We start from the raw sequence: 26832 nt of genomic DNA, 5'->3' as shown, positions 1-26832 counted from the left end.
GTGTTGCATCAGAGCCAGCTGTATTATAGGTTTGCAGCGTTTGGAAGTCACTGCCTTAATGATAATCACGCTCTGATGATAGTGACTCTAGTAGCAACAACAACAACAACTTCATGCTTATTCTATTCTGTTTATGAACACTGCAAGCTTAACCAGTAGTGTTTCTCAGGTTTTATTTACTGTAATTTTATAATGATTATCAATAGTAAGTATCACATTAGAACACAAACATCTTTTTAATGTGGTACACGAAATAATTTTGCTTCTGCATTTTATTTACACCCCCGGACACAATCGGAATGACGAGGGAAACCCAGGTGTGCATTTGTGTGTACCAGCAATCGGCCATTGCCTTTGTGATTCATGCATTTTATACTGTGAGGAGACAAGTAGAATTAATTACTGTTAGGAAGAAAGAAAAACAAATAATTATTTCAGATATCTTTAAATAGGCAAAATTTAAATTATTTTAATTTTGTACTGTAAACAATGTAAAGAGCATGACAATATGAGTAATTTATTCATTTTCGCTTGTTGTGTTTCCTATTCTTTCCTGTATTTTAGACTTTCCTGCATTTTGCACTTTTTTGGATCAGTCCTCTGAAAAGTGTAAAAAGAGGGTTTTACTGTAAACAGTCTATCAGCTCTGAGGAAGGATGCCTTCTGAAAGCTCAGCAACTATTTCGATACCATTTGTGCACCTATTGTCTGCTCGATGTTTCAACTGTACAGTGAGTGATGGTATTTACTCTGACCTTGCTTTGGGTTTAAAGTATACCAAATAATAAAAGCCTGAAAGTATCAGAAACTTTGAAAATATTGTACATATTTATTGCAATGCAATCAAAAAAGCACATTTTTCCAAGTACAACAATATCTGTTCAACAAAAATTACAAATTGGATTTTTTCTCTCTTTTCAAGACAGTTCTGTGACCACAAAATAGAAGAGAGAAGGCAAACATTAGAATTTTTTCCGTTGCTAGCAAAATAAGGTAGAAAAAATGCCATCAAAGGGACAGCTGGCGACTCCTCACAATAAATACAAAGAAGGCTCATACAGCTTTGGCAGGATTGTAGTTGCGAGTGTCTCTCCGTCTTCTACACTCTCCGTGTGCCAGGTATTGCATAAAAATGATCCACTACTACAGCTTTGTTTTGACACTTTTTCTTAAGCATTATTCCAGCACTCACTCTAGGAAGTAATCACACACATAGAAATGCTGCAGCATTGTGGAACTAGACAGAAAAAAAAGAAAAAAAAACTTTTGTTCTTCATTGGCAGTCTTTAACAACTTATACATTTTTGTTACAGAGTATGTATACAAGAAATGCACTGAAAGGTGCTATAGAGCGTTCATATTTCTGTCTCACTTATTTGCAACTGTTTGGCTTCCTTTTTGTTGAACAGTTCAGTATAGCAAGCAAGATGAACTTCATTAAGGGTTAACGTTTTTATTGTAATGTGCAGTGGTTATGAAGGAAGCATTGCTGCTTTGTTATTTGCCATACAATGTGTAATGTGGAAGAGCATAGCAAACACAATTGTCAGTAAAGCCTGTAGCAATAGTGAAATACTGTAAACAGTAGCACAAGCTAAAAATCTGATCTTTTTGTCATATAGAAACAATAGCTTTGTAATAAGTTGCTAAAACACTTTTTCTAATAGATGATTAAAATAAATATTTTTCAAAATGAGCATTAAATGCAAATAAAACGCCATCTTCATTGCAGACTCTTACTTCGCAATATATTAAAATAATAATAATAATAATACTATATTATGGAATGTTGTTAAATTAACTCTTTATCAATCAGTCCAGAAACACTTTCCACAGACAATGTGAAAACAAAGGCCGGAAACATACAAGACAAAGAACAATGAGCTAATCAGCTACAATTTAGCAATAACATATTTCACTGCCAACTCTTAATGGTTTCTTTACACTTGAAATTTCACAATTTTCTTCAAAGTAACTGAAACCTCTGCTTGAATTCAAAAAATATGAAAGGAAAAGTTTCTTGGATTAATGTAATGACTGCTTCTGAGCAATTAGAGGATCACTTAAGTTTGGTAGATGAAGTATCACAACAAAGACATTAACCACCTGTCACCTAGTTAATAAATATTAAACTTAAATAAAAATTAAACTACAGGAAACAGATTTAATATAAGTTTAGTATTTTCATATATAAAGAATATACTTTAACATTTTTGTTGATACAGAAGTTACATTCATCTATATGCAAGGAATTAGCATCACAATTTCCAGTCGTAAATAGATACCTTCTGTGAAACATTTACAGTACTTATTAAATACACGTAAGTGTCCAGTTATGGAAGACCACATATAACACAGTCACAGACACCATAACCCAGCAAGAGCACCAATTGAAGCAAACAAAAGCACTTTCGAAACAAGTTACCGAAACACATAACAAACAGCTATGTTCCGTAAGAAGTCAAGCTAACAATAATGCCAGTATATCACAGACACACAGTGCATACTGTGTATAAATGAAATGCTACGTTTTGGGGAACAGTTCATACATTAATATTATATACACTCGACTTGGTAGTTAACATTCAGGAAACAGTTATCGCTATTTTGTAAAGCTTATCTGTACAAAAGTTTTACTCCATTATTTAGTTCTTTACAAAGACAGCAAATTCAGTTTTTTTTTTTGCAGGGAAAGATATTCTCCCATTTTTGGCACATTGGAAGGTATGAGAAAGTTGTGTTAAGCCACTAGTAGACAAATCAGTTCTCACTGAAACTTCCTCAGTTTTGAGAAAAAGAATGTAACTTTTAAAATAAGATGAATCCTGGAAAAAAAAGGAAAAAAACCTGCACGTCAGTCAAAAAGGTAGAAGTATTCTCAATAAAGGGAATTTCTGTGAAAATGTGTACAGCCTTATAGACAGTGTGTTAAAGTAAAAGGATTCCATATCTTGAGTGGTGGTAGTAGTATGGACAAAAACAAGACTAAAATGTATTGCAAGTATGAGCTCTAAAATGCATACCTTCAGAGCTATGAACAGTTGTTCATCTTCACTACTATGAAATGTATCTCCTCTGCTCCAAGCTCTTCGCTATTACAAAGGACCTACACCATTCTGTAGATGAATGAGAACACATTTCTCTGTTATTGTCCATAGATACAGCATGCAGTAAACATCTGTTAATGTTGTTACTGTAAACTATTCACAGTTCTGGGTGAGTGCAGCACGTACATTAGTTTTAATGTGAGCAGTTTGTGAAATGGTTTTATACGGTAATTTTATTTTTGAACATACCAGCATAATGGAAGCCTATTATCACACGTGGAAAACGGCAGACATGATATTCTGCTATGGTTCACTGGTGCACGTCATATGTAATAGGAAGCAGGTTACATTAGAAGCTCTGCTGTTACTCATTTGTTTACTGCATTGTGTAGATCATTCGTAATGAAAAACAAAGCTTTCAGTAGAAGAGATTCATATCACAGCCGCAAAGAAGAACAAGTTCTTTTAGCTCTTAAGGTACGCATTTAAGACTACATGTTTACTAAACTTTTTTGTTTTTGTCCACTCAAAATATGGCATACTTTTTTTTTAACATCCTGTATTTCACACAGCCCTGTCATCTATACACTTTAAGCAGCTGTGGAGGATGAAAACAGCAATATGAAGACAAGCTCAGCTCCATCAGCAGTGGAGGGAGGTAGTGAGGCATGAGACAAGGAAGGTAGATGTGAAATGAAATACCAGCCAGGGAGCAATGTGAAGTGGAATCCAGTAGTGATCTCGCTAAATTTCTGTCTGCTTCTGTCCTGCACATCCACCTGCTTTCCTGCAGAGCCTATGGGGAGTGACAATGGATCAGGCGCATTTTCTCTGATGTTTCAGCAGACAATTGCAGTTTTGTTTCTGCAACATGTAGCTGCAATCAGCCCAAACAAATACTGCTCATTACATCTTTCATGCGATGCCGAACATCAATGGAAGTTGTTTCCTGTTACGAAAAAAAAATTATTTTTTAAGTGTAATTTTATGATCTCATTCTACAGAATGGTCCCGAGTTTATCTAGTGCAACATTTGTTTTATTGTCATGTATTAATAGGGACATAAAACAGAAGAATAATCAGTACTCCATCCTGGCCTGCGGTGACCGCTACTGCTGTGCAGCAGCGGTCCTCAGTCGCTACTGGAGTACTGGTTATTCTTTGTGTTCTACTGTTCTTATTAATACCTATCAATAAAAGAAATAACACACTAGACCAATTTGGGCCACTCTATCGAATAGGCACGTAAAATTCCGAATTAATAATTTTGTTTGTATTGGGAAACAAGCTGACATCTTCTGTCGATGCTGGGTGTTGTATGAAAGACATGATGAGCAGGATTTGTTTGGGCTGACTCCAGCTACGTGCTGCAGAAATGAAATTGCAAATATCTGCCAAAACACCACAGAAAATGCACCGGACAACCCATTGGAGAAACACATGGTACATCAGACACAGAGAGAGAGAGAGAGAGAGAGAGAGAGAACTTGCTTGTGGGTTTGTGAAACTCTCTGAGCCAGTTGCATGTTAGAAGCCAAGAGAAACAGATTAAAAAATAAGTGGTATTAAATTTCCCTGAGGCTACAACAGACGTCCACATAGACATTTACACAACCATTATACTGGTGCCCCACAGACAAATGGAGCGGGAAGAAACTAAATAAGGAGGCACTCCAAAAATTACCCTCTGCCATGCATTTCACAGTGGTCTGCAGAGTACGGTTGCATCTCTACAATGAAGATAAACCTGGTATTCACTGTTTCTGCTTGATTCGATCTGCTCTAATAGTTTCTCAGAAGTGGCACACTAATTGTGAAGTTAATAAAATGCGTAGTTTCCATAAACTGGGGTAGAGTAAACAACATGCACCATTTGCGCATTTTCACTTTTTTATGGCAGTGCACATGGCTGAATAGTGGAATTCTTTCTTCAGCCTCCATTTTGTGAGAGATGGCATCCTCAATATGTGTAACTTGTGCAAACAGTCAGGGGTTGAAAATCGTGTCTGACTAACTGCATGTGAAGCTGTTCATATCAGTGGTTTTTCCGGCCTGAAATGTCCGTTGAATAATTATTAGAATTTGTAATCCAAATTACTGAGATCCCAATTAAAAAGATGCAACATTTGATAGTCATGGCTTTCCTCATACGAAGTGAATGATAAAATGGTAGCCTTTGTGTTATTATTGGTTCAAAACAAACAAACAAACGCCCCCCCCCCTCCACACACACACACACACACACACCAATTCATTAGGAAGGAAAACGAGTGATTTCATTCAGTGGAAATGTATGTAGGTAAACAATGTATTGTCATACAAAAGTTTGGAAATGGAAAGGCTTCTTTGCAACGTGAACTTGCGCAGTCAAGAACATACATACAATAGGGCAGCTGCTGATAGAAGCTTTGGTGTGATTGACAAACAAGGCTGTAGAGTTTATAAACTGAGCTGAGAACACAAACACCAGATCACTTTCTTCAGGAATCGAGCATTGGGCAGCTCGAACAACTGACAGTTACGGCCAGCTAGAGAATTGTCTTGTGGCCAATTCACATTACTTTCCGTGTCTACTAGACACACCTAGTAAGAAATCTGGCACTGTTTGCGGAATGAGAGAATAGTTTTGGCTTTTCCGTACAAACAATTAGAACAGGTTCGTGAAACAATCTTGGACAAGAAACTGGATTTGAGGAAGACTCCACAGTACTCATCATTAGCAGTGAATCTGACCAGAAATGAGACCCATGTTCGAACACTGGCAATTGGTAAACTTTCCAAGCCATTCAGTGTTATCCTTTCATCCCTCATAGCAATGTATGAAATACCTTCCAAAAATAGAAATAAAAACCAATTTTTATTTTAAAGGGAAGCAATCTATGTACATAACTTCCTCGTGAACTGCTCGGCACGCACTACTCTGTATAGAACTGAAAATTTCCCCGAACTACTAAACACGGTATCGATCACAATTATTTATTAGCTTCCTGGACATGTCCGAAGCACATCTTTAGCAGCTGACAAGATAATAATCCCGGCCCATCTCTCAGACGTACAGCAACATATATTTAGAACAGGAGGTGCACACTCCCGGCACCGTCCAACAGTGGTGGGCGCGTGTCACGGGCAGTCGTCACGCCCCGTCCCCATCTTCGGAGAAGAGGAACTCGCTCTCGGAAAGCAGGACTTCGAGGTCGGACGGTACAGTGTGCAGGTTGGAGTCGACGTCCTCGGCGGCGAGTGCCAGTTCGGGGGAGACAGCCGGGGGCCGCGCCCGGCCAGCCTTCCCACGCCTACCTGGCACCGCCGACCGCCCGACTCCAGCTCTCGCCGCTGGAGCAGATGTCGACGCGGCAGCAGGCTTTTTGAACTTGAGCTTGAACTTGAAAGGTCCACCATACAGCAACTGCAGCTGTGCCTTCCTGCCGCCGGCAGGTTTCAGGTCACCCCCACTGCCCGACCTGCCGACACCAGCTGCCTTTTCTGTCAGGCCTGTTAAGAGAGCAAAAACGAGCAGGTCTTTTAATACATGTAATGTCCACGACAGGAAATGGAGTCCCCACAATCTCTCTCTCTGTCAGGCCTGTCAGAAACACAAACAGGAGTGGGTGTTTTAATACACATAACATATACCACAGGGAATGCAATTCCCATAATATGTCTGATTTTTGTATAGGGTTTTTCAAATGTTTCCTGTTCTGGTGGTGCTTGAAAAGCACACATTCAGTCGTTCATTCATTTATCCCATCAAGAAAAGCTTTCACAGATGTTGAATGACTCATGTTTTCATTAACAAAAAGACTAGAAAACGTGGAAATTTAATCTGTATACTCTGCTAACTGTAAGCTATCACTATTTGCTTAAAACTATTCACACTTGTGCTCTCTGTGGTATTATCCAGAGATCATAGTGCCATACCAAATTCGGCCGTGTGAATCGATACCGCAGACGTTAGCAAGGGCTTGCAGCAATCCGCCACAATCCCTCCAGAAGACTGTGCCTCCCTCTTAGCATAGTAGCACCCTCATGCCGAGGTTAATAGAGGGTCAAGCATGCAAGAGTTCAGCACAGTTTGTGACCAGCTGTAGCAGTGAACATCATAGTGTAGGACCAATGAGTAGTTAAAGTTTCTGATGAACTTTCCCTTTAGTAAGTGTTGAACATTGTACCTCAAGAGAAGTTTATTAGTAAGTGCATCAAGTGGTGCTTCGTGGACTCAAATAGGAACCCCTCAATGGAAGATGACTTTCTTTTCAGGAAATACTATTGAGAAAATTTAGAGAACTGGCATTTGCTGATGACTGCAGAATGATTGTATTGTCACCAATGTACATTTCACTTAAGAACTGTGGAGAAAACAGAAATTAGGGCTCATACAGAGGCATACAAGGTGCTGCTATAAAATAATGTGACTATTGCTGTAAAACATTTTATTTCAAAACCATACATATTCAGTTCTTGACGCTCTCAATATACTCCTCTCCTCTATCCCTACAACACTCCATGCGAATTTTACGTCGATGGAAACAATGCTGGACATCTTCGTCTGTGAGCGCCTTGATAATGTGTGCCACTTTTTATTTCACTGCTTCATCTTGTTACTTTAATGCTGATTGGATCTTGGGGAATAGATATGTCACATGGTTCTACGTCAGGCATATAATGTTGGTGGTCTGACATTGGGTTGCTGTACTTTGCTAGAAACCTTTTAACAGACAATGTTGCATGAGCTGGTGCATTGTCTTGATGCAGAATCCATTGTTGCAATTCACTATTCACACCATTTTTTCTTATTTTCTCATGGAATTCAGCAGGCAATAATTCTGATTAACAGGTAGACCTTCAGGAACCCAGTGAAGATACGCAATTCCATGAATATTGGAAAAAAGAAAAATCATCATCACTTTGAATCTTGATTTGCTCATTCAAGCCTTTCTCACTCTCGGTGAAGTTGGAATCTTCGATTGCATCTGGATCGTAAGTGAAAAACCAAGAGTCATCACATGTTATCACACTTTGCAAGGAATTACAATCATTTTCAATGGTATTCAAAGTGTCGGTACAAACATTTTCACAAACTTATTTTCGTTTGATCATGAGAATTTTTGGCTCCACTTTTGCAAATAATTTTCTCATGTTAAATTGGTATGTAAAATTTGCCTTCTGCATTTTTTATGAATTCCTACAGTTCCAGAAATTGATCAAATACTCCACCAATGGTCAGATCAAATCAGTTTACCTACTTTTTCTTTATTTTCATCTGTTTTTGATGTCTAACGATGTACCAGATGTGAGTCATCGTCGTTGACACCACCATCATCACCATCTCAGCCAACTGGGGAACGTCTGAACTACTCATGTTTGAGGTAAACAGTCTTTTGCCATACACTTCTTTTAGTAACAGATAGGTTTCTGGAGCAGGTTTTCCAAGTTTCATGTGAAACTTCACGCCAGTTCACTGCTGTGTTATTAAACTTATCGTGTTTCTGCCAAAACAGCTCTTACACAAACGAAGGCCACAGCCGCACTTTTTTGTCTACCGACACAAGACATTCTGCATTTTACTGAGAAGGCTTCACAACTATTGGTCATTCATCTTTGGCACATGTGTACTTACTCTAATGACAGCATCAGTCCCATTATTTTATAGCCACACTTGGTATAGACAACTGATTTTCCCCCTCTCGTTTTGTGAGTGGAACAGTGAACGAAATGACTAGTAGTGTTAAAGGATAACCACTATGTATACAGCATATGGTGGCTTGCAAATTTAAGTAGATGTGGATGGAGCTGGTAAGGCCAAGCTGGAGGTAAGAAGTTATTGAAAGGGGGAACAGGGTGGTCTTTTGGGATGATGGGAGGGTCAAGGTTGCGTGGTGTTATGAACAGGGAGAGGCGAGTTTCAATGTTGGCATTCAGTTTGGCTTCAGTGAAAGGATCAGTAGTGAAGAAGTGTTTCCACTGTAGTGAACACCGAGCGAGGTGGCGCAGTGGTTAGACACTGGACTCGCATTCGGGAGGACGACAGTTCAATCCCGCGTCCGGCCATCCTGATTTAGGTTTTCCGTGATTTCCCTAAATCGCTTCAGGCAAATGCCGGGATGGTTCCTTCCAAAGGGCACGGCCGATTTCCTTCCCCATCCTTCCCTAATCCGATGAGACCGATGACCTCACTGTCTGGTCTCCTTCGCCAAAACAACCCCAACCCACTGTAGTGAACAGGCACGATTTATCTCGGGTGTGATGTGGGAGGTAAGGCCTCTGGATACGGCTGATACTTTCATAAGATTGAAGATTTTGAAGGACATGTTGCCAGCAGTGTTTTGGAGTTGTTTAGGTTCTGTGCTTTGTGGGATATCAGGAGTGAGTCAGGGGTGGGGTGACAGATAGAAAATGATGGGAAGGTAGTAGACTCTGGGTGCTACAAAGTGTTTCACTGGGGTCAGGACAGGTGTTAACAAGTAGTGATGTTCCAATATGAGGTGTCAGTAAAACTGATAAGTTTTGGAGGTGGCATTTGGGGTGCTCTTCTAGGTTTCAGTTTGAGAGATAGGCATTAGTAGAAGGAATTGCAGGGAGCACAGGTGGTTCAGGGATGTGTGCATCTTGCAGAATTGTTCCTGTACTATCAGGTTCGTGAGGGACACGGATTGGCAAAAATCTGGTAATTGAAGGTCACTGTGAAAGGAGGGGTGGCACCCAGAGAAGGGAACTTTTTGGTTAGGAAGTTGAGGGGAGGGGGGATTCTGTGGCTTAGGTGGCATTTAAGGAAAAAGATGTGGGACAGGGTTAAGTTGACCCATTGTAACTGTACAGCTGTGTGTGCATATGCATTTGTATGTGTACTCTAGCCATCTCAAACTAACACTGAACCAGTGGCACTCAATTCACCTATTTAACCCGGGGTCAAGAGGAGGCAGATGCAAAAGGTTTGGCGTCTGTTAATCGTCGGCAATTCAAACGTAGGAGGAAAGACGGTACAATATGTTTGGTAGCAGAAGATTTATTTATAAACAGTCACGTTTTTTCTTTATTTACTTTTCACACGACATGTTTCGGGAAATGATTCCCATTTTCAAGTGTGTTTTTTGTGTGTGTTAAGCATATTTCTATTGATGTTGTCAATGTGTGTGAGTCTGCTTCATTTCGTTGACTTTTGCTGCAATTTATAAGAAACACGTGATTTTTTAATTGGTTATCGATTCTTTTGGTACAGTTAGTGGCAAAATTTAGAACAATTTGTACTTAGTTTTCTAATGGTCCTTTTGTGCAGAGTCTCACACACACTAAACATTACGCACAACTTGCTGTACACTTTAAAAATCGCAAATATCGTGTATAAACAAAACTGTTACAAAGATTTTCTTACAAGTAGTGCACAGATATAACATTATAGGTCTATAATGTTATCTCTGTGGACTACTTTTAAGAAAATCTTTGTAACTGTTTTGTTTATATAATATATTTTCGATGTTTAATGTGTACAACAAGTTGTGCATGATGTTTAGTGTATGTGAGACTGCACAAATGGACCATTAAAAACCCAAGTTCAAATTCTTCTAAATTTCGCTGACTGTATGTGGGATGCACACATGGGTTTTTTAGATTGGCAATTCGCCATCCAATCTAGATAAAAAGAGCTGTCAGTGTAATATCAAAAGAAATGCCTCCCACAGGTGAGAGTATTAAAATTCTAATGGTAAACTGCCGAAGCATTCGCAACAAAATCCCAGGGTTAAAGTGATCACGAAAAAACAGTGAAGCTCACATAATATTAGGTACAGAAATCTGGTTGAAACCTGAAATGACATCAGTAAGATTTTTGGTGAAAATTTAAATGTATATCGAAAGTATAGGCAATTGAGAAATGGAGGTGGTGTATTTGTTGCAGTAAAAAAGAAACTTAAATCCACCGAGCTAGAAATCAAGTTGCATTTGAGATTGCGTGAGCAAGATTCAGTATCGAGGGTGGACATAAAATGATGATTGAATCCTTCTATCGCCTATCACACTCATCTCCTGATGTAACCGAAAACTTTGGAGACAGCCTCAGTTCACTTGTATGTAAATTCCCCAATAATACTGTAATCATTAGTGGAGACTTTAATCAGCCAACAATTAATTGCAAAAATCACAGTTTTGTTAGTGGTGGGCATGATAAGAGATCCTGTAAAACTTTGCTAAATGCCTTCTCTGAAAACTATCTAGAACAGATAGTTAGGAACCAGACTCATGATGGAAATATATAGCATGTAATGGCAACAAATAGACCTGATCTCTTTTGAGGATGATGCGGTTGTGGCAACAGTAATTACCAAAGTAAAAAGGACAACTAAAACAGGCAGACAAATATATATGTTCAGTAAACTAGATAAAAACTCAGTAGCGTTATATCTCAACAAGGAACTTCGAACTTTCAGCACAGGGCAGGAGTGTGTAGAAGAACTCTGGCTCAAGTTTAAAAGTATAGTTCACCATGCACTGCAATTATATCTACCCCGTAGAACAGTTCATAATAATATACAGTCACTGTAAACAAACTTCTAAAAAATGATTACTGCATAATAGGTGTATAAGAAGGCGGAGGTCTGTTGTGCAGTGTAGTTGCAGAGGTTTGTGCATGTTGCACTTGTGTGTGTATGTGTGTGTGTGTGTGTCTCCTGCTGACAAAGGCCTTAATGGCCAAAAGCTATGATTGTGTGAATCTGTATTGTGCCTATCATGACTCAGCATCTCCGCTATATGGTGAGATCCAACTTTCCTTCTCTTGTATTGTTGCATTCACTAAGTAAGATTCAGAAAAACTGTCCCAGTTTAACTCTCATGAAACTGCAAAGGTGAACGATACAGGCCTTAGTGTAAGCGAAATTGAGAAACAGTTGAAATTGCTGAAATTAATTACACTGTGAGGAACTTGTCCACTGTTACACAGAGTGTAAAATTAAACCAGGCTACAGGACCCTATGGATTCCTGTCATATAATATACAGAATTTTCAGCCAAGTTATCTCCTATTTTAAACATAATATAAAATGTGTGTTTTGTTTTGAAATGGGTGGGGGGGAAAGAAAGCCTCTGTTCCCAGCACAAGGCCAGACGGTCTGGGCTCCAACATGAGGAGGTATCTCATACAGAAATCCAGCTCATATTCTGAAAACATAGATCGCGCAAAATCCCACTTGTGCTCTTCTCACATGACATCTGAAAGCTATGGATTCAAGAAATTAGGAAGAGGCAATATTTCTTGACACGTGGAAAGCATTTGACATCATACCATCCCAGTATTTATTAACAAAAGTATTATTGTGTGATGTATCAAACAAAATTGGTTCCACACTTCTGGATTTCCGGAAGGCTGTTGGTACTATTCCTCACAGGCAGCTTCTAATCATATTGTGTATTATTTAATTGGATAGATAAAAAATTTATTCACCAATCAGCGACAGAACACACACACACACACACACACACATTAAAGACTGTTGGGATTGGCAAGCTTTCGGAACCAGTGGCAACTATCCAATTAAATAATCTATAAAAATGATTCAGGAGAAAATCTGAGCAGCCCTCTTAAATTGTTTGCAGATGATACTATCATTAGCCATCTAGTAAATTCATCACAATATCGAAACAAATTGCAAAATGTTTCAGGCAAGAAATACAAGAAATTTACTAAATAATGGCAAGTGTGACATCACCCACGTGAGTACTAAAAGGAATCAGATAAATTTCAGGTACACAATAATTCACACAAATCTAGAGGCTGTCAATTCAACTAAATATCTACAGATAACAATTATGAACAATTTAAACTGGAACAGTCACACAGGTAATGTTGTGGGGAAGGCAAACCAAAGACTGCACTTTATTGAAAGAGTACTTAGAAGATTCAACAAATCCAGTAAAGAGCCAGCTTACACTATGCTTGTCCATCCTCTTCCAGGGTACTGCTGCACGGTGTGGGATCCTCACCAGATTGTACTGATGGAGGACATCAGAAAAGTACAAAGGAGAACAGATCATTTTGACTTTCGTGAAACAGGGAAGAGAGTGTCACATATATGTCATGCGAGTTGGAGTGTCAGTCATTAAAACAAAGGAATTTTTTTATGCGGTGTAGCGGGACTTTGAATTTCGCCGCGCTACACTCGTTCCCTCAGATAAAAAATATCCCGTCGCAGCGGTATGAGCGCTCGACGGCAGAGAAACTACAAAAATTGTAACTCTTTTTTTGTTTTCTATTCGTTTCTTAATTGTCTCTCGAGAGCGGAAGCTTAATGCAGACGTGAAAAACTTATTAGCTAGTCTTGATCTGATTTTAATGTGTAGACATTGTGGAAGTTGTTATGAAATTCGGAGGATGGAGAGAAGCAACTAAAATAAATTGCATTTAATATCAAGACGGTTTTGGATACATTACAAATTCCTGGACAATGAAACTTATTGCAAGATTTCGGAGCAGACTTTTCACGCAGAATTGAAGGAGATTTTTGAAGACCTGGACGCCGCACGAAAGAAGACATGTTAACCTGGTAAAGGATGAAATCTTATCTGCGCCATTTCCCCTTGTCAGTTACATTTTGTTATTCTCTGTTCTTTTTCAATAATTTTTGTAGTGGAAATTGGTTTAACTTTTGCTCAAAAACGCCACAAGGACCAACCCAACAATAGCTTTTCCGAATCACGAAGTCCGATAGCTTTTCTGTAACACGAAGTCCGATTTGCTTTTCATTCTTTCCCTTTTTCATGTTCATTAACGATTTTAAAAAACCCATTTTCACTTACGATTTCTTCCCAGATTTTCAACCTTTTTCTTTTCTTCTCTCTTATTTTTCTTTTTTTATTAAACACTACAGCGGTGAGATCTTCTCAAGGAATTTCAAGATATAACTTTCTCTACCAAATGCAAAAATATTTTGTTGGCACCCACTTTCATGGGGCGAAATGATCATCGTAATAAAATAAGAGATATCAGAGCTCACACAGAAGTACTGAAGTGTTTGTTTTTTCCACGTGCGTTATTTGAGAGTAGAGAGAGTGGTTTGATGAACCTCTGGCAGTCACTAAGTGAATTGCACAGTAGTCGTGTAGATGTAAGTGGGTCGGGTGTGCTCCAGAGAAGTGTGTTGGGAGCCTCGTTGTTCATGTTATATGTTAATAACACAACAAATAATATTGGTAGCAACCTCAGACTTCTGCAGATGATGTATTTATCAATAATGAAGTACTTTCATAAAAAAAATCTGTGGAAGTTTGTATCAGGTCCGAGAAGACTTCAAAGTAGTGCATAGATTGCAAACTCGCTTTAAATGTACTGAAACGTAAAATTGTGCATTTCACAAAACTATCATGTGTAGTATCCTATGACTACAGTACCAATGATTAACAATAGAATCAGTCAACTCCAACAAATACCTGCATGTAACAATTTGTGGTGATACAAAATGGAAAGATCAGCTGTAGGTAAGGCAGTCGTTCTACCACAAACATGGCTTCCAAACAGCATCTGCATCCCACCTAGAATATAGATGAAGTGTAACGACCCTGCAGAACTAATCACAGCTGAGGTAGATGCCAATCTGAGATCCATCCTGAATGTCAAACCACACCACTCTGTGTAACAGTGGGCAAGTTCCTCACAGTGTCAGTACATCAATGGAAATGGTTTGTTCCTGCAAGCCCTGTTAGCATGGCTTTTCTCATTTTCCATTTTTTTTACGCACATGCGTGCATACTGGAACACTGCTGCGCTCCTACTGACACACTGCTCCATTATGCGCAATTCCCCCAAACATGCAACGTTCTGCACTGCTCTGTGTCACGTATTTGAGCACATTGCAGCACTGTACGGCACATCCAGTGTGGATACGGCTTCAGAGAGCATAGTGCGTCAACAGAGGAGGTAGCTTACAAAACCCTCATTTGACCAGTACTCGAATATTGCTTGTCAGTGTGGGATCCGCACCAGATAGTATCAATGGAGGAAACTGCAGACCAAACAGTAGTAGTGCATTTTGTCACAGGTTCATTTAGTAAGTACATAAGTGTCACGGTGAAGAGCAACCGAGTCCAGTGGCAAGAGAAGTGTTCTGCTTCACAGGTGGTTTACTGTTAAAAGTTCCAAGAGTATGCACTCCTAGAAGAGTCGACCAATGTAATGCCTAATGCCTTCCTCCTACATATCTCTCCTAAAAGGACATTCGAGATAAAATTAGAGAGATTCAAGCCCAAATGGAGGTTTAGCAGCTATCTTTCTTCCTGTGAACTGTTTGTGACTGGAATAGGAAAGGGAGGAAGTGACAGTGGTATCTTCCACCACACACCAAGAAGGTGGCTTGTGGAATATAGCTGCAGATGTAGAAACGAACAATCCGACCAAAAAAATTACATGGAAGGAAAAAAAAAAAGTATTAACCTGTCTATAGATATTCTCAGGCCTCCTATGTATCACTCCTGTAGGGAATGTGAAGGTAAGATTGTCTAACTGCAGTACACTCGGGGGCATTTAAGCTATTTTCCCAAGCTCCATTGGTGATGGGAATGGGAAGAAACCGTAACATGAGGTACCCTATGACAATCACTTTACAGTGTTAGGCTTGAAGATGTGTAGATGTAGACACTATTACAATATTGCCCATTGCTGTGCCAAAAATTTGAAACCCAGAAAATTCTCTGTGAGCTAGAGAGGTGCCTCCGATGTGTGTTGAACCTTCCGAGGAGAAAAAAGTCGTGGGATGGCAATGGTGGTACAATCACATACACGAGGTATAAAAGGGCCGTGCATTGGCGGAGCTGCCATTTGCTATCAGGTGATTCATGTGAAAAGGTTTCAGAGACGATGATGGCCACATGACGGAAATAACTGAAATTGAGCATGGAATGGTAGCTGGAATCTGATGCGTGGGGCATTCCATTTCGGAAGTCGTTAGGTAATTCAATATTCCGAGGTCCACAGTGTCAAGAGTGTGCCGAGAATACCAAATTTCAGGCATTACCTCTCACCACAGAATACGCAGTGGCCGACTGCGTTCACTTAACAACTGAGAGTGGTGACATTTGCACAGAGTTGTCATTGCAAACATACTAGCAACAGTGCGTGAAATAACCGCAGAAATCAATGTGGGATGTGTGATGTATGTATCTGTTAAGACAGTACAGCGAAATTTAGTGCTAGTGGGCAATGGCAGCAGACAGCCGACGCGAGTGCCTTTTCTAGCACCGTGACATCATCTAGCACCTCTCCTGGATTTGCAGCTGTATCGATTGGACCCTAGATGACTGAAAAGCTGTGGTCTGATCAGACGAGTCCCTATTTCAGTTGGTAACAGCTGATGGTCGGGTTTGAATATGAAGCAGACCCCACGAAGCATTGGACCCAAGTTGTCAACAAGACACTGTGCAAGCTGGTGTGGTGTGGGCTGTGTTTACATGGAATGGATTCAGTCCAAGTGAACTGATCATTGACTGGGAATTGTTATGTTTGGCTACTTGGAAACAATTTGTAGCTATTAATGGACTTCATGTTCCCAAAAAACGATGTGTCATGTCTTTAGGACACAACTGTTCACAATTTATTTGAAGAACATTGGCCACCCTGAACACTCGACATGAATCCCACCAAATATTTATGGGACATCGTCGAGATGTCAGTTCGTGCACAATATCCTGCACTGGCAACACTTTTCAGTTATGCTACAGAGTAAACATGGCTCAATATTTCTGCAGGGGACTTCCAACAGCTCACTGAGTCTGTGGCGTGTCGAGTTGCTGCACTACGCTGGCAAAAGGAGGTCTGGCACGTTATTAAGAGATATCCCGTGATTTTTATCACCTCAGTGTATGATATTCCACAGGTAAACAGGAATAGGTGAAGAACAACTAAAGCAGCAATGTAGTAGACATACGGAAGACTGCGCCTACCACTTTTAATTTCGTTGTGTACATTTGTACAGAGTTAAGACGGAAGTCTCTGTGGGAAGTTCGAATGAAAAATTGTTATTTCACTATTAGTCAAACTGCTTTTAAATTTCTGTAGTTGTTCCAGAGAAAACAGTACAAAATTCTTATTGAGAAACTGAATAACTGGAAATTATGTTGAAGGTGGTACGAAAGTGTAGTTTGGTGGTTAAGTACCAGCTTATAAAAGAAATAGTCTGGGGTTTGATCCCTGGCCGGGTATAGAATTATTATCCATCAGTTATCACTTCTTTCAACTCTGGCAGTGTTTATCAGTGTGAAAAGTAACAAGCTGCATTGTAGTTCAGAGTCCACACTAAACAGGAGGTCCCCTGTAACTGGCTGGTTCAATCAGTTCAAATGTCAGATGAAGGCAATGGTACAACACCTCCAGTAGGCTCAGGTTACTGCTGTTTTTGAACTGAGATTCAGTCTGGTGACTGCCTTACTTATCTCAGCACAAAGTACAAAAAAAGATGCCTGTATATGCATTTTTGGACAGACAAAGGAGGTGTATTTTTCTGACATCAACACAGTTATCATCTCTTCCTACACGTCATGGAATGGCTAACTCCTCAATGATTTGAAGATTCCACATGGAGTCCAACCAGATAATGAAGTGCTGAAAATATTAATTCTGTGATGGTTGATAACCCAAATGGCACATAGGAACGTAGAGGGTTTAAAAATGTTCGACCCACATTATAACCGGTTGGAAAATAAAGCTGACTGTATACAAAGCTCGAGGAGAGAGAGTATGTTTGTGGACCTCATACAAAATTTTTATCAGTTTCATTTGTGATTACAGGTATCAGCCCCTGCTTTAGAGTTGTATTTCACAACTGTAATGTGACAGCAAACAGAAATTGTGCTCACTTACCGGCAGGTGTGGAGCGTGACCGCGGTACCGGCTGCTCTGTCGACATCAGCCAGTTCTGGACTTTGCTCACCGGATCACTCTCCGGTACGGTGGCGGCTGCAGGAGCGGCAGTCGGCGGGGTAGCGTCGGCACTGTAGTCGATGACCTCTGCCTTGTGCCGCGTCCTGTGGGCGCCCTTCCTCTCCGCACTGCCCCTCTTAGTGTCCAGGCCTCTCCGTCTGTCAGAGGGTGATGGGGGTCGCTTTCTGTCTCCTGCGGCTCTCTGCCTGTCCGGGATGATGGCCACCACTGGAGGGTTCTCCACAGCCGGCCTCTTCTCCACGACAGGCAGCGACGATTTCTCGGCCGCGGCTGTCGGGATGTTACCGAGTGTATTCCGCCTGGTGAACGTCGCGAGCTCCGGCGTCTTCTGGGGTGCGGACACTGCCGACGCCCGCAGTTCCTTCCTGTCGCTGTCGACGCTGAGTGGTCGGCCCAGCGTGTGTCTCTTTCCGCCGGCACTCGGACCGGACGGGACGCCCACCGCCGCCGCTGAACTCGTTCTGTCCGGAGCCTGCCTCTCGGGATCCCTCGCACTTTGCTTTTCTGCCGCCTGCAGTTTTCCAGGCACACCCACCTGCGGCAGTAGGTCGTCTCCCGCTGGCGGTCGAGTTGCGGCCGTCGGTGGCGGGTGCTCCAGAGACTGTCGTTTGGAATCTTTGCCCTCCTGACATTCTGCAGCCGAGGTGGCCTCTGCCGACAGCTGGTGACATGTCTGGCTCTTCTTACTCCTAGGAACATATTGCAGGGAGCGCCTCTTATCCCTGCTCAGCACTGCAGACCTGTCAGTCACTTCGGACATCTGTTTCTCTAGCTTCGGGCGCTTCTCCGGTGAAGGCTTCTCGGTGGCTACTGGATGCGACCTGCTGTCGGTCACTCCCGCCACCGGTGGAACGGAGCCGGAAACACCTCCTCCTACCTGCGAATTGTCCGTAACGGTTCCTGGACATTTTTCTGTCGCTACTGCTGCACACTGTCGTCGTTGGCAGTCTGTCGTCTTCTGTACGGGGGGGATTTCTGCCGCCGTCACCTCCTCCACCTTCGCTACATTTTCGAGCGGAGCGTACCCGCCGTCGTCAGCTGCCGTGGGTTTCTTCGCCGTTACATTCTTTTTCTCCTGCCCTGGCGCAGTCTTCCTCTTTGGGATGGGTGGTCTCTTCCCCTCTGCTCCCAAGTTTTTGTCTGCCCTTTTTTCTACAGCTCCCAGTTTCTTGTCTACTTTCTGCTCATCTGAAGCGGCTACTTTCTTCCTCCGTCGCTTGCTCTTGAGTGCGTGGTGTGTCGTTTTTTTCCTATGTATTCTTGTTACTGCCCCTGCACAAAAGAGATTATTGTGTTGGTGATCTTATAAATAAATACAAAAAAGCATAGAATGTACACTTAATGCCGCACAAATAAAAAGTTCAGGAGTTTAATCCCGTAAAACAGTGACAAATACGTGGTGGAACGGGAATAGAAAGCTGGCTCTTGTGTGCTTCAGCAATTCTGTTGCTGATTGAGCTATGCATAGACATGTCATGACCTGAATCTACGCTCCAATCTCTCAGTACACTGCTGCCCTTTCCTTAAACTTTTGGGGACGGTAGAGCCTTAATCTGAACCTGGAAGAGGGTAGTCACTACCAGTTACCACGCTCACATTTCTCTACTAGGGCACATGGGAAGAGTCTGTTTTGCATATCGATTACAGGAGAGTTCTTCAGCATATTTTCTGGCCACATGCTCTACTACATGGGAAGTATTTAGGTTTTACTGGCAATCTTTAGAGTGAACATCTCAGCCAATGAACATGTAGGGGTTGGAGTGTGCCACATGTGTCCATTGTACATGAAGAAGGGAAAAAAAGAGTCAGTTGTATGGAAGTAGCTGTATTAAGGTAGTCAGCCATTTGTTGTCAGATGTGTGCAGTCCTCAGCAGGCTTGCAGTGCTGTGCAGTGGATGTTGGAATGAGTTAGTCAGTGCTGAGCAGTTTTTCATGTGAATTCCATGTTACTGTGAATTGGTAGGTGCAGGCAGTGCTGAGCTGGGAGAGGTGGTTGCCAATTGTTTGTATAAGACAAGCTGTGGTCTGATGATCCCGTTGCCAATCACTTAAGGAGAAGGAGTGCATGATATTTAACTTGGTCTTGAGAGTGGCTGCAATATTAGTTTTGAGAGAGCGAGCTATGTTTTTTGATTTGCTTTTGACGAGCACGTATTGCTCGCCTTTATGCATACTGCTCAGCAATCTGCAGTGAGGCATTACTATTTTCCTTTTCTTATGTCTTGGCGTGTATCTAGTAGCAGTGTGACTAATTAGGTCTGCCGTGTAGCAGATTGATGGTTAGACTGAGCTCAATATTCAGCATTGTTTACATTCGCATCCAGTATTTAACATGTGATCAGGAGTCAGTAAATTACTATTTTCATTCACCAGATAGGAAATATTTCTGTATTTTCTTAATACTGTCAATTCAGGAATTTGGCCAAGTGTAACATATTAAGTATAGAATGCTGATTATTATCTGTTGTTGTAATTATTTTAATAAACTGGAATTTTATCTGCATTTTCCATTTTCCGTACCTTGATCAGACTACTGCTCCTACTCATGGTTTTTTTTTTAAGTAATAATCAATAAATATTTTGTGATTAATATTAGTGTGGATTATTAACATTTTATTGGTTCAGTATAACATTTACAAGGAGTCACAGTTGCATAACAGGGTCAACTTTATAAAAGTAACTTAAGTCACACTGCCGAACAACGAAGCTGCACTTGCCAAGTTCTTATCTCATATCTGTGATTTAATTTTATACTGTCATATATCAGGATAGAAATTGGTCTTTATTAGCCTGCAGAGGTTGTTTATTAATCGAGCACACCTGTCTGTTGAACAGTGCTTGGATTTAGTGAGATGCTCATCAACCTGTATACCTGCTTTTAACATACACCATACATACTACACACCACCACCAATCTCTGTTGATTCAGTTTGATACATAACGTACTTCTTCCATAAATAAAATAGTGGGAAAATTAATTAAAACACACACACACACATTTATCCCAGTTTGGCAAAGTCAACAACTCCACCCCTGCCCCCCTTCCATTGCATCGATTTGTGTATTCCATCTCTTTTTGACTAGTGTTATTCTTTGTGATGAAATGGTGACAACATTTTTGAAGTATTTGAAAATGTGCAACTGACATAGGACATGGGTTCCAGCCCAGTACTCCCTTTCTTGAATGTAGAAACTGCCTGAAAACCACATTTGAGCTGGCTGGAACACTAGCCCTTGATAATGCATTAGGTAGATTCAATCCGGGGCTGGCACACTCCCCCAAATCCTGTCGAGTTAGTTGCTAATGTGTGTGGCTATCCAGGCTGGTTAAACATAAATTTATTATCATGTTTTAGTTTCACTAATCACTGTTTAACAACACGAACAGTAATAATCAGACTGCCTTGGAAAGTAAATTAATGCAATTTTGTCAAATGACAAAATCATAGCTTAAAAAATGTTTAGTAGCCGTCAGTTTGTATCGAAACAATGCTTTTCGTGTAAAATAGTTCAGCTTTGCCATTAGAGTCACCACTATTGAACAGTTAAAATACCAATTTATTTTTAATGAAAAGTTGCACTGCAGTTCAAAGGGAACAGTGATTAACATAATTACAGTACCGGAAGAACAAATGACATTCATTAATCCACATCAAAAGATGTCTTTAGCAAAGTAAAATTTGAAAGCAAATTGGAAAATAGTTTCTATTCCTGCTTTGAAGGAAAGCTATACGAACAAATCTGTGGCACAGCCACAGGCACCCACACGGCACCCTCCTATGTGAATCTTCTACAACAGATTTTCCGATCAGGACCAAGGTTCTCTATCCTCATTACTTGACAATCTCAACATCCCTCCCATCTGCATTACTCAAGCCTCCTAGTACCATCTTCAAAGTCACTGACTTCCTCCTCTCTGATGGCTCCACCCTCACATCTTCCACCATTAATCCCACCAACAGTACCTGCATTTCAACAGCTATTACCATTTCCATCCCAAAAAATCCTCCCTGTACAGCCTGGCCACCTGGGGATGGCATATCTGCAGTGATGAGAACTCTCTTGCCCTGCATGCTGAAGGTCACACAAAGGCCTTTACAGACATGCATTAACCCCCTCCCCCAGACCTAGTCTGCAAACATCTTCTACGCCATTTCCCCTCACACCCCCAATCCTTCCACCACCCACAAGAACCAGCTATAGACGAGCACCCCCTTCATCAACCAATACCACCCCAGGCTAGATCAACTGAACCACATCCTTTGTCAGGACTTTGATTATCTATATCATGCCCTGAAATGAGGGACATTCTACCAGAGATCGTTGCCATCCCTCCTAAAGTAGTGTTCATTTGTCCATCCAACCTACACAACAACCTAGTCCAGCCCTACACCAGTCCCAATCCTGACCCTTTGCCACAGCGGTCATATGTCTGTCACAGGCTTATCCTACCCCATCAGAGGCTTGGCTCTCTATGAAAGCAGCCATGTTATATACAGCTTTGCTGCAGTGACTGCTCAGCTTGTTGTATCGGTACGACCATCCAGTCATCCACCAGGATGAACGGCAACCCCAAACTGTGGCCAAGAGCAAAGCAAATCACCCTGTTCCACAGCATGCAGCTTCAAGATCATACTCACCGACCACTTGAGCAAAGATGTTTCTATTACTCATTCACTCCAGCAAAGTTATCCTCTCTCAATGGTGATGTATGCCATTGTCATTGGACTGTTATTGGCTAATTTAGCATCTCAGATATGAGGTATAATACATCAAAATAACAGGATGTTGTGCATCATGTACACATATGAAACCATGCAACTGACTCATTGCCTGAAGACGCCATGATGTCAGCGTGTATTCTCAAAGACTTAACAACTGTGACAGGTGTTGAGATCAACACAAGAACACAATTCTGTTAAACATTGGACAAGGCACCAGCCTTATTTGCAGCACGGACTGGTGCAAAATGGGCACAATGTGTAAATCACTTGGGCTCTAGCTGATTGGGCTTCCAGCTCAGAAGCTAAATTATAATTATACAAAATAAGAGCTGTCTTGAAAATTCATTCTAATGGGGAACTGGACTTATTTCAGAAAGTGCAGATGCTAGATACATTAGTAACAAGTAAACTATGGTACATGGCACAGATCTTGCCTATTCCAGACTCACTGGCTAACACTGTCCAACAATCCTTTTGCTGGTTCTTTTTGAGAGGAAACACATTAAAAAAAAAAAAACTGCCTCTACCAGTTACAGAAGGAGGTCTTCATCTCATGAGGATGAGACGTAACAGCTAAACACTTTTAATTAATCACATAAAGGAAGAGGTCAGAAAACAAAACCCAAGTCAAATCCAAAATCTGGTACTCAAATAAAAGTCGGGAAGTACAACTCACCAATAAATGAAGCTCAAATTAACATTTTATATCAATGCATCTGGCAACACTACCATGACTTCAATAATGTAAACAGCAAGGCAAACAAACAAACTACTTACCAACAGAGAGTTACAATAAGCTGTCAGTAAACCTTCACTGTATATTGTTCATCTGCTTTTACTGTTGTCATTACTTTCTTCTTGTTTATACTTTAATACCAATTGAATAAATATTACATCTGTAACCATGGAATGACCCTAACTTTTCTCTGCAAGATTTGCACCGATTCTGAGTGCAGATGTGGCTGAATTTGGTTTATGAGTTCCAAAATGTGGTTTTGCCAGTTTAAATTCTCATCAAAATCCGAGTGTAAATGCGACAGTTATTATGTTTCACACAAATATGGCACAGTACTCACACACCCCTCAGCTCTTCCCCAAAACACATTCCATCCTCATATTATTCTTTGGGTAGTTGATGTTTGGAGACATAACATTGCTATTACAGGTAGTCTGCGAAAACCAGTTCATAGGTGGTGGCTGCTGGTAAATTGTGTATATGATTTGAGTTAACCCCCCAGCATCAGTTAAGGCCTAAAGATGATGCACTGAAGCACCAAAACTGGTAGCCATGTCATAAAGAACATCATAAGGACAGCTGTAGGTGTTCCATTTTATTACATTATTATTTTGAAGTCAGCCCTGAGGAGTGTGATAGGTCTTATCTGCTCTATGCTCACAATGTTTTCCTTTTTGGGTAAAAGAACTATAATTCCCTCTTTCAGTTCCTTTGGTACTGAGTCACTATACCATATGCCATTTGCCAAATCCAGTAGTACTGTAATAGTCTGAGCATGCACAAATAATATCAGTAAAATCCAGTGCAAAGCCCAACAGGAGCCAGCATTTTCCTCTCTGACCCTCAAAACTTGCTAGTTTCTTTGTCTGTAAAGGGTTCTTAAACTATGATTCTGTCTTGCAGTGTGAGTTGGTTTACTATCTTCTGAAGTACTTCATTGTGTAGTGCATCAGTAGTTGCTTGTTAGTAAAGACCACATGTAAGACTTTATTTCACGTTGTGTATGTAGCAGCTGTGAGGATCTATCAAAACCTCTGCCGATCATCAACATATTGCACTGTCACATTCATCATAATGTATAATGACAAAAATAATTAATTACTGATAATATAATGTAAATGGATACATAAAAAATCTACTCACTCAGCTGCGGCAGAAGAACATGCACACACAAAAGGATTTAACTTTTACAAGCTTTCAAAGCCAGTGACTCCCTCTCCTGGCACAAGAGTTGAAGGGGAAGGAAGAGGGGTACAGTTCAGAAAAGTCACCCAGAACCCCAGGTCAGGGGTGACTTACTGGATGGTAAGTCTCCCCTGACCCCGTGTGTTCTGGGTGACTTTTCTGAACTGTACCCCTCTTCCTTCACCTTCAACTCTTCTGTGAGGAGAAGGAGCGACTGTCTCTGAAAACTTGTATAAGTTAAATCCTTCTGTGCGTGCGTGCGTGCGTGCGTGTGTGTGTGTGTGTGTGTGTGTGTTTCCTCTGCCACCTCATCATAAGGCAATTTCATTTTCAGCTATGTCTTTTTGGTGGATATGAGAATAATGCCTTCCAAACAGTGTCACCAGGCATTTGTTATTTTGGCTTTGTATCTTTTCCAGAAATATTTTTGTCTTGAGTGATTGATAATACTACAAGGAGCATTCATTAAGTAATACAACACATTTTTTCTGAAAGCAGGGTGGTTTTCTTCAGGATTCCAATAGCCCATATTATTCTCCACTCTTTTGGCTACAAAACCCTATTTTTCAACATAATATCCATTCAACATGATGTCCCTGTGTCACCTTACTGGGAGGCCTCGTATGACCGCACAGTATTGCTCCACTGGTCAATGTCAGAGCCGATGTCTTGCAGTATCGGTAACCTCTCTACGATCCACGTACTGCTTCCCATGGAGTGCATCCTTCATTGGGCCAAGCAGATGGGGGTCAGAAGGTGTGATATCTGGGCTGCACGGTGGATGAGAAAGAACAGTGTGATGAAGTTTTTTGAGTTCCTGCCAGGTATGCATACTAGTGCGAGGTCCTGCATTGCCACGGAGAAGGAGAAGTTCGTCTGCTGAAGTTGTCTCTTCACTTTGCTGCGGGTAGCCCAATACACGTCACTTCAGAGTGGATTACTGCACCACGAGGGAAGACATCGACAGAATAATCCCTTCAGAGTCTTAGAAGAAGGCTACCCTTACTTTACCAGCTGAGGGTGCGGCTTTGAACTTTTTCTTCGGAGAAGAAGCGGTGTGGCTCCGTGCCGCAGATTGACATTTTTTTCTGGTTCAAAGCGCTGTACCTGTGTTTCATCACTGTCACAACGTCCAATGAAAAAGTGTCACGATCAGCCTCCTAATGCGTGAGCAATTCCACACAGGTAGTCCTTCATTTCTCTTTACGGAATTCTGTTAGGCAGTGGGCAACCCAGTGGGCACACACCTCTGAGTACCCCATCTGGTGAGAAGAGTGTGTCAGCACTACCAACAGAGATGAAGAGTTGAGCAGTGAGGTGTTTGGATGTGATTTGTCAATCACCTCACATTCCAACATTGCAGGAGTCACAGCTGCACCCAGCCAGACAGCACGGGAGAGAGTGGAAGGTTTGCGCAAATTTAGGACGGTGACAGATGCCTCGCCCGATGTCTCATCGTGCTTTTGTTCACTGACGTGTCTGTAGACATACTGCAAGCACCTATAAAAATCACTGATGCTCTTGTTTTCCACCAAAGGAAACTCAATGACAGCTCTCTGCTCAGAATGCATCTCCATTACAATCACCATTTTGAAGGTTACATATAATGCGCATCACTTACCGGAACTTCTGGAACTATAGGGGCTAAATTGGGAATATGTCCCATAAAAAAGTGTGTTGCATTACTTATCGAACACACCTTGTAGATCACCACTGTGCTTTGGTGTAATAGGGCCACCATTCCAGAGTGCTGGTGCATCTTATTTTGCATTGAAGGATTGCTGCCATTTCCATTGCATTGCCTCATCAAGTCCTAGGTCATTGAGAAGACTTATACTGTGCTTCCATTATCCTCCCATGGTATACACTTTGTCAGAGCAAATTAATGTAGCATTGGTAGGCACCTCTGCAAATATATCCATACACTGTTCATCTCTGAAAAATAAACCCTGCACTGTCTACCTCTGTAGGTATACTCAACACACTGTCCATCTCTGCAAATAAATCCATACACTGTCTACCTGTGCAGATATACTCAACACACTGTCTATCTCTGCGTATATACCCATGCACTGTCTACCTCTGCCAATATACATCTGTACACTCCCTACCTCCACAAATATACGCATACACTGTCCACCTCAGCAAAATACCTGTGCACCGTCCACCTCTGCAAAATACCTGTACACTGGTCTTCCACTGCAGATATACTCATACACTGTC

General features: G+C 41.1%; 1 protein-coding gene across 1 annotated transcript in view; it reads right to left on the bottom strand.

Annotated features, from left to right (window-relative positions):
* Positions 1 to 806: 806 nt before the first annotated feature.
* LOC124718750 overlaps positions 807 to 26832 on the bottom strand; it is a 138281-nt gene continuing 112255 nt past the window's right edge. The window contains exons 16-17 of the mRNA XM_047244364.1: positions 17883 to 19235; positions 807 to 6539 (exon numbers count right to left, since the gene is read on the bottom strand). Coding sequence (XP_047100320.1) covers positions 6181 to 6539; positions 17883 to 19235 — 1712 coding nt within the window. The 3' untranslated portion in view covers positions 807 to 6180. The remainder of the gene's footprint in view (positions 6540 to 17882; positions 19236 to 26832) is intronic.

This window comes from Schistocerca piceifrons, chromosome 10 (genome assembly GCF_021461385.2).
Source record: "Schistocerca piceifrons isolate TAMUIC-IGC-003096 chromosome 10, iqSchPice1.1, whole genome shotgun sequence".
NCBI classification, from domain to species: Eukaryota; Metazoa; Arthropoda; class Insecta; order Orthoptera; family Acrididae; genus Schistocerca; species Schistocerca piceifrons.
This window is presented reverse-complemented; position numbering and strand designations above follow the sequence as displayed.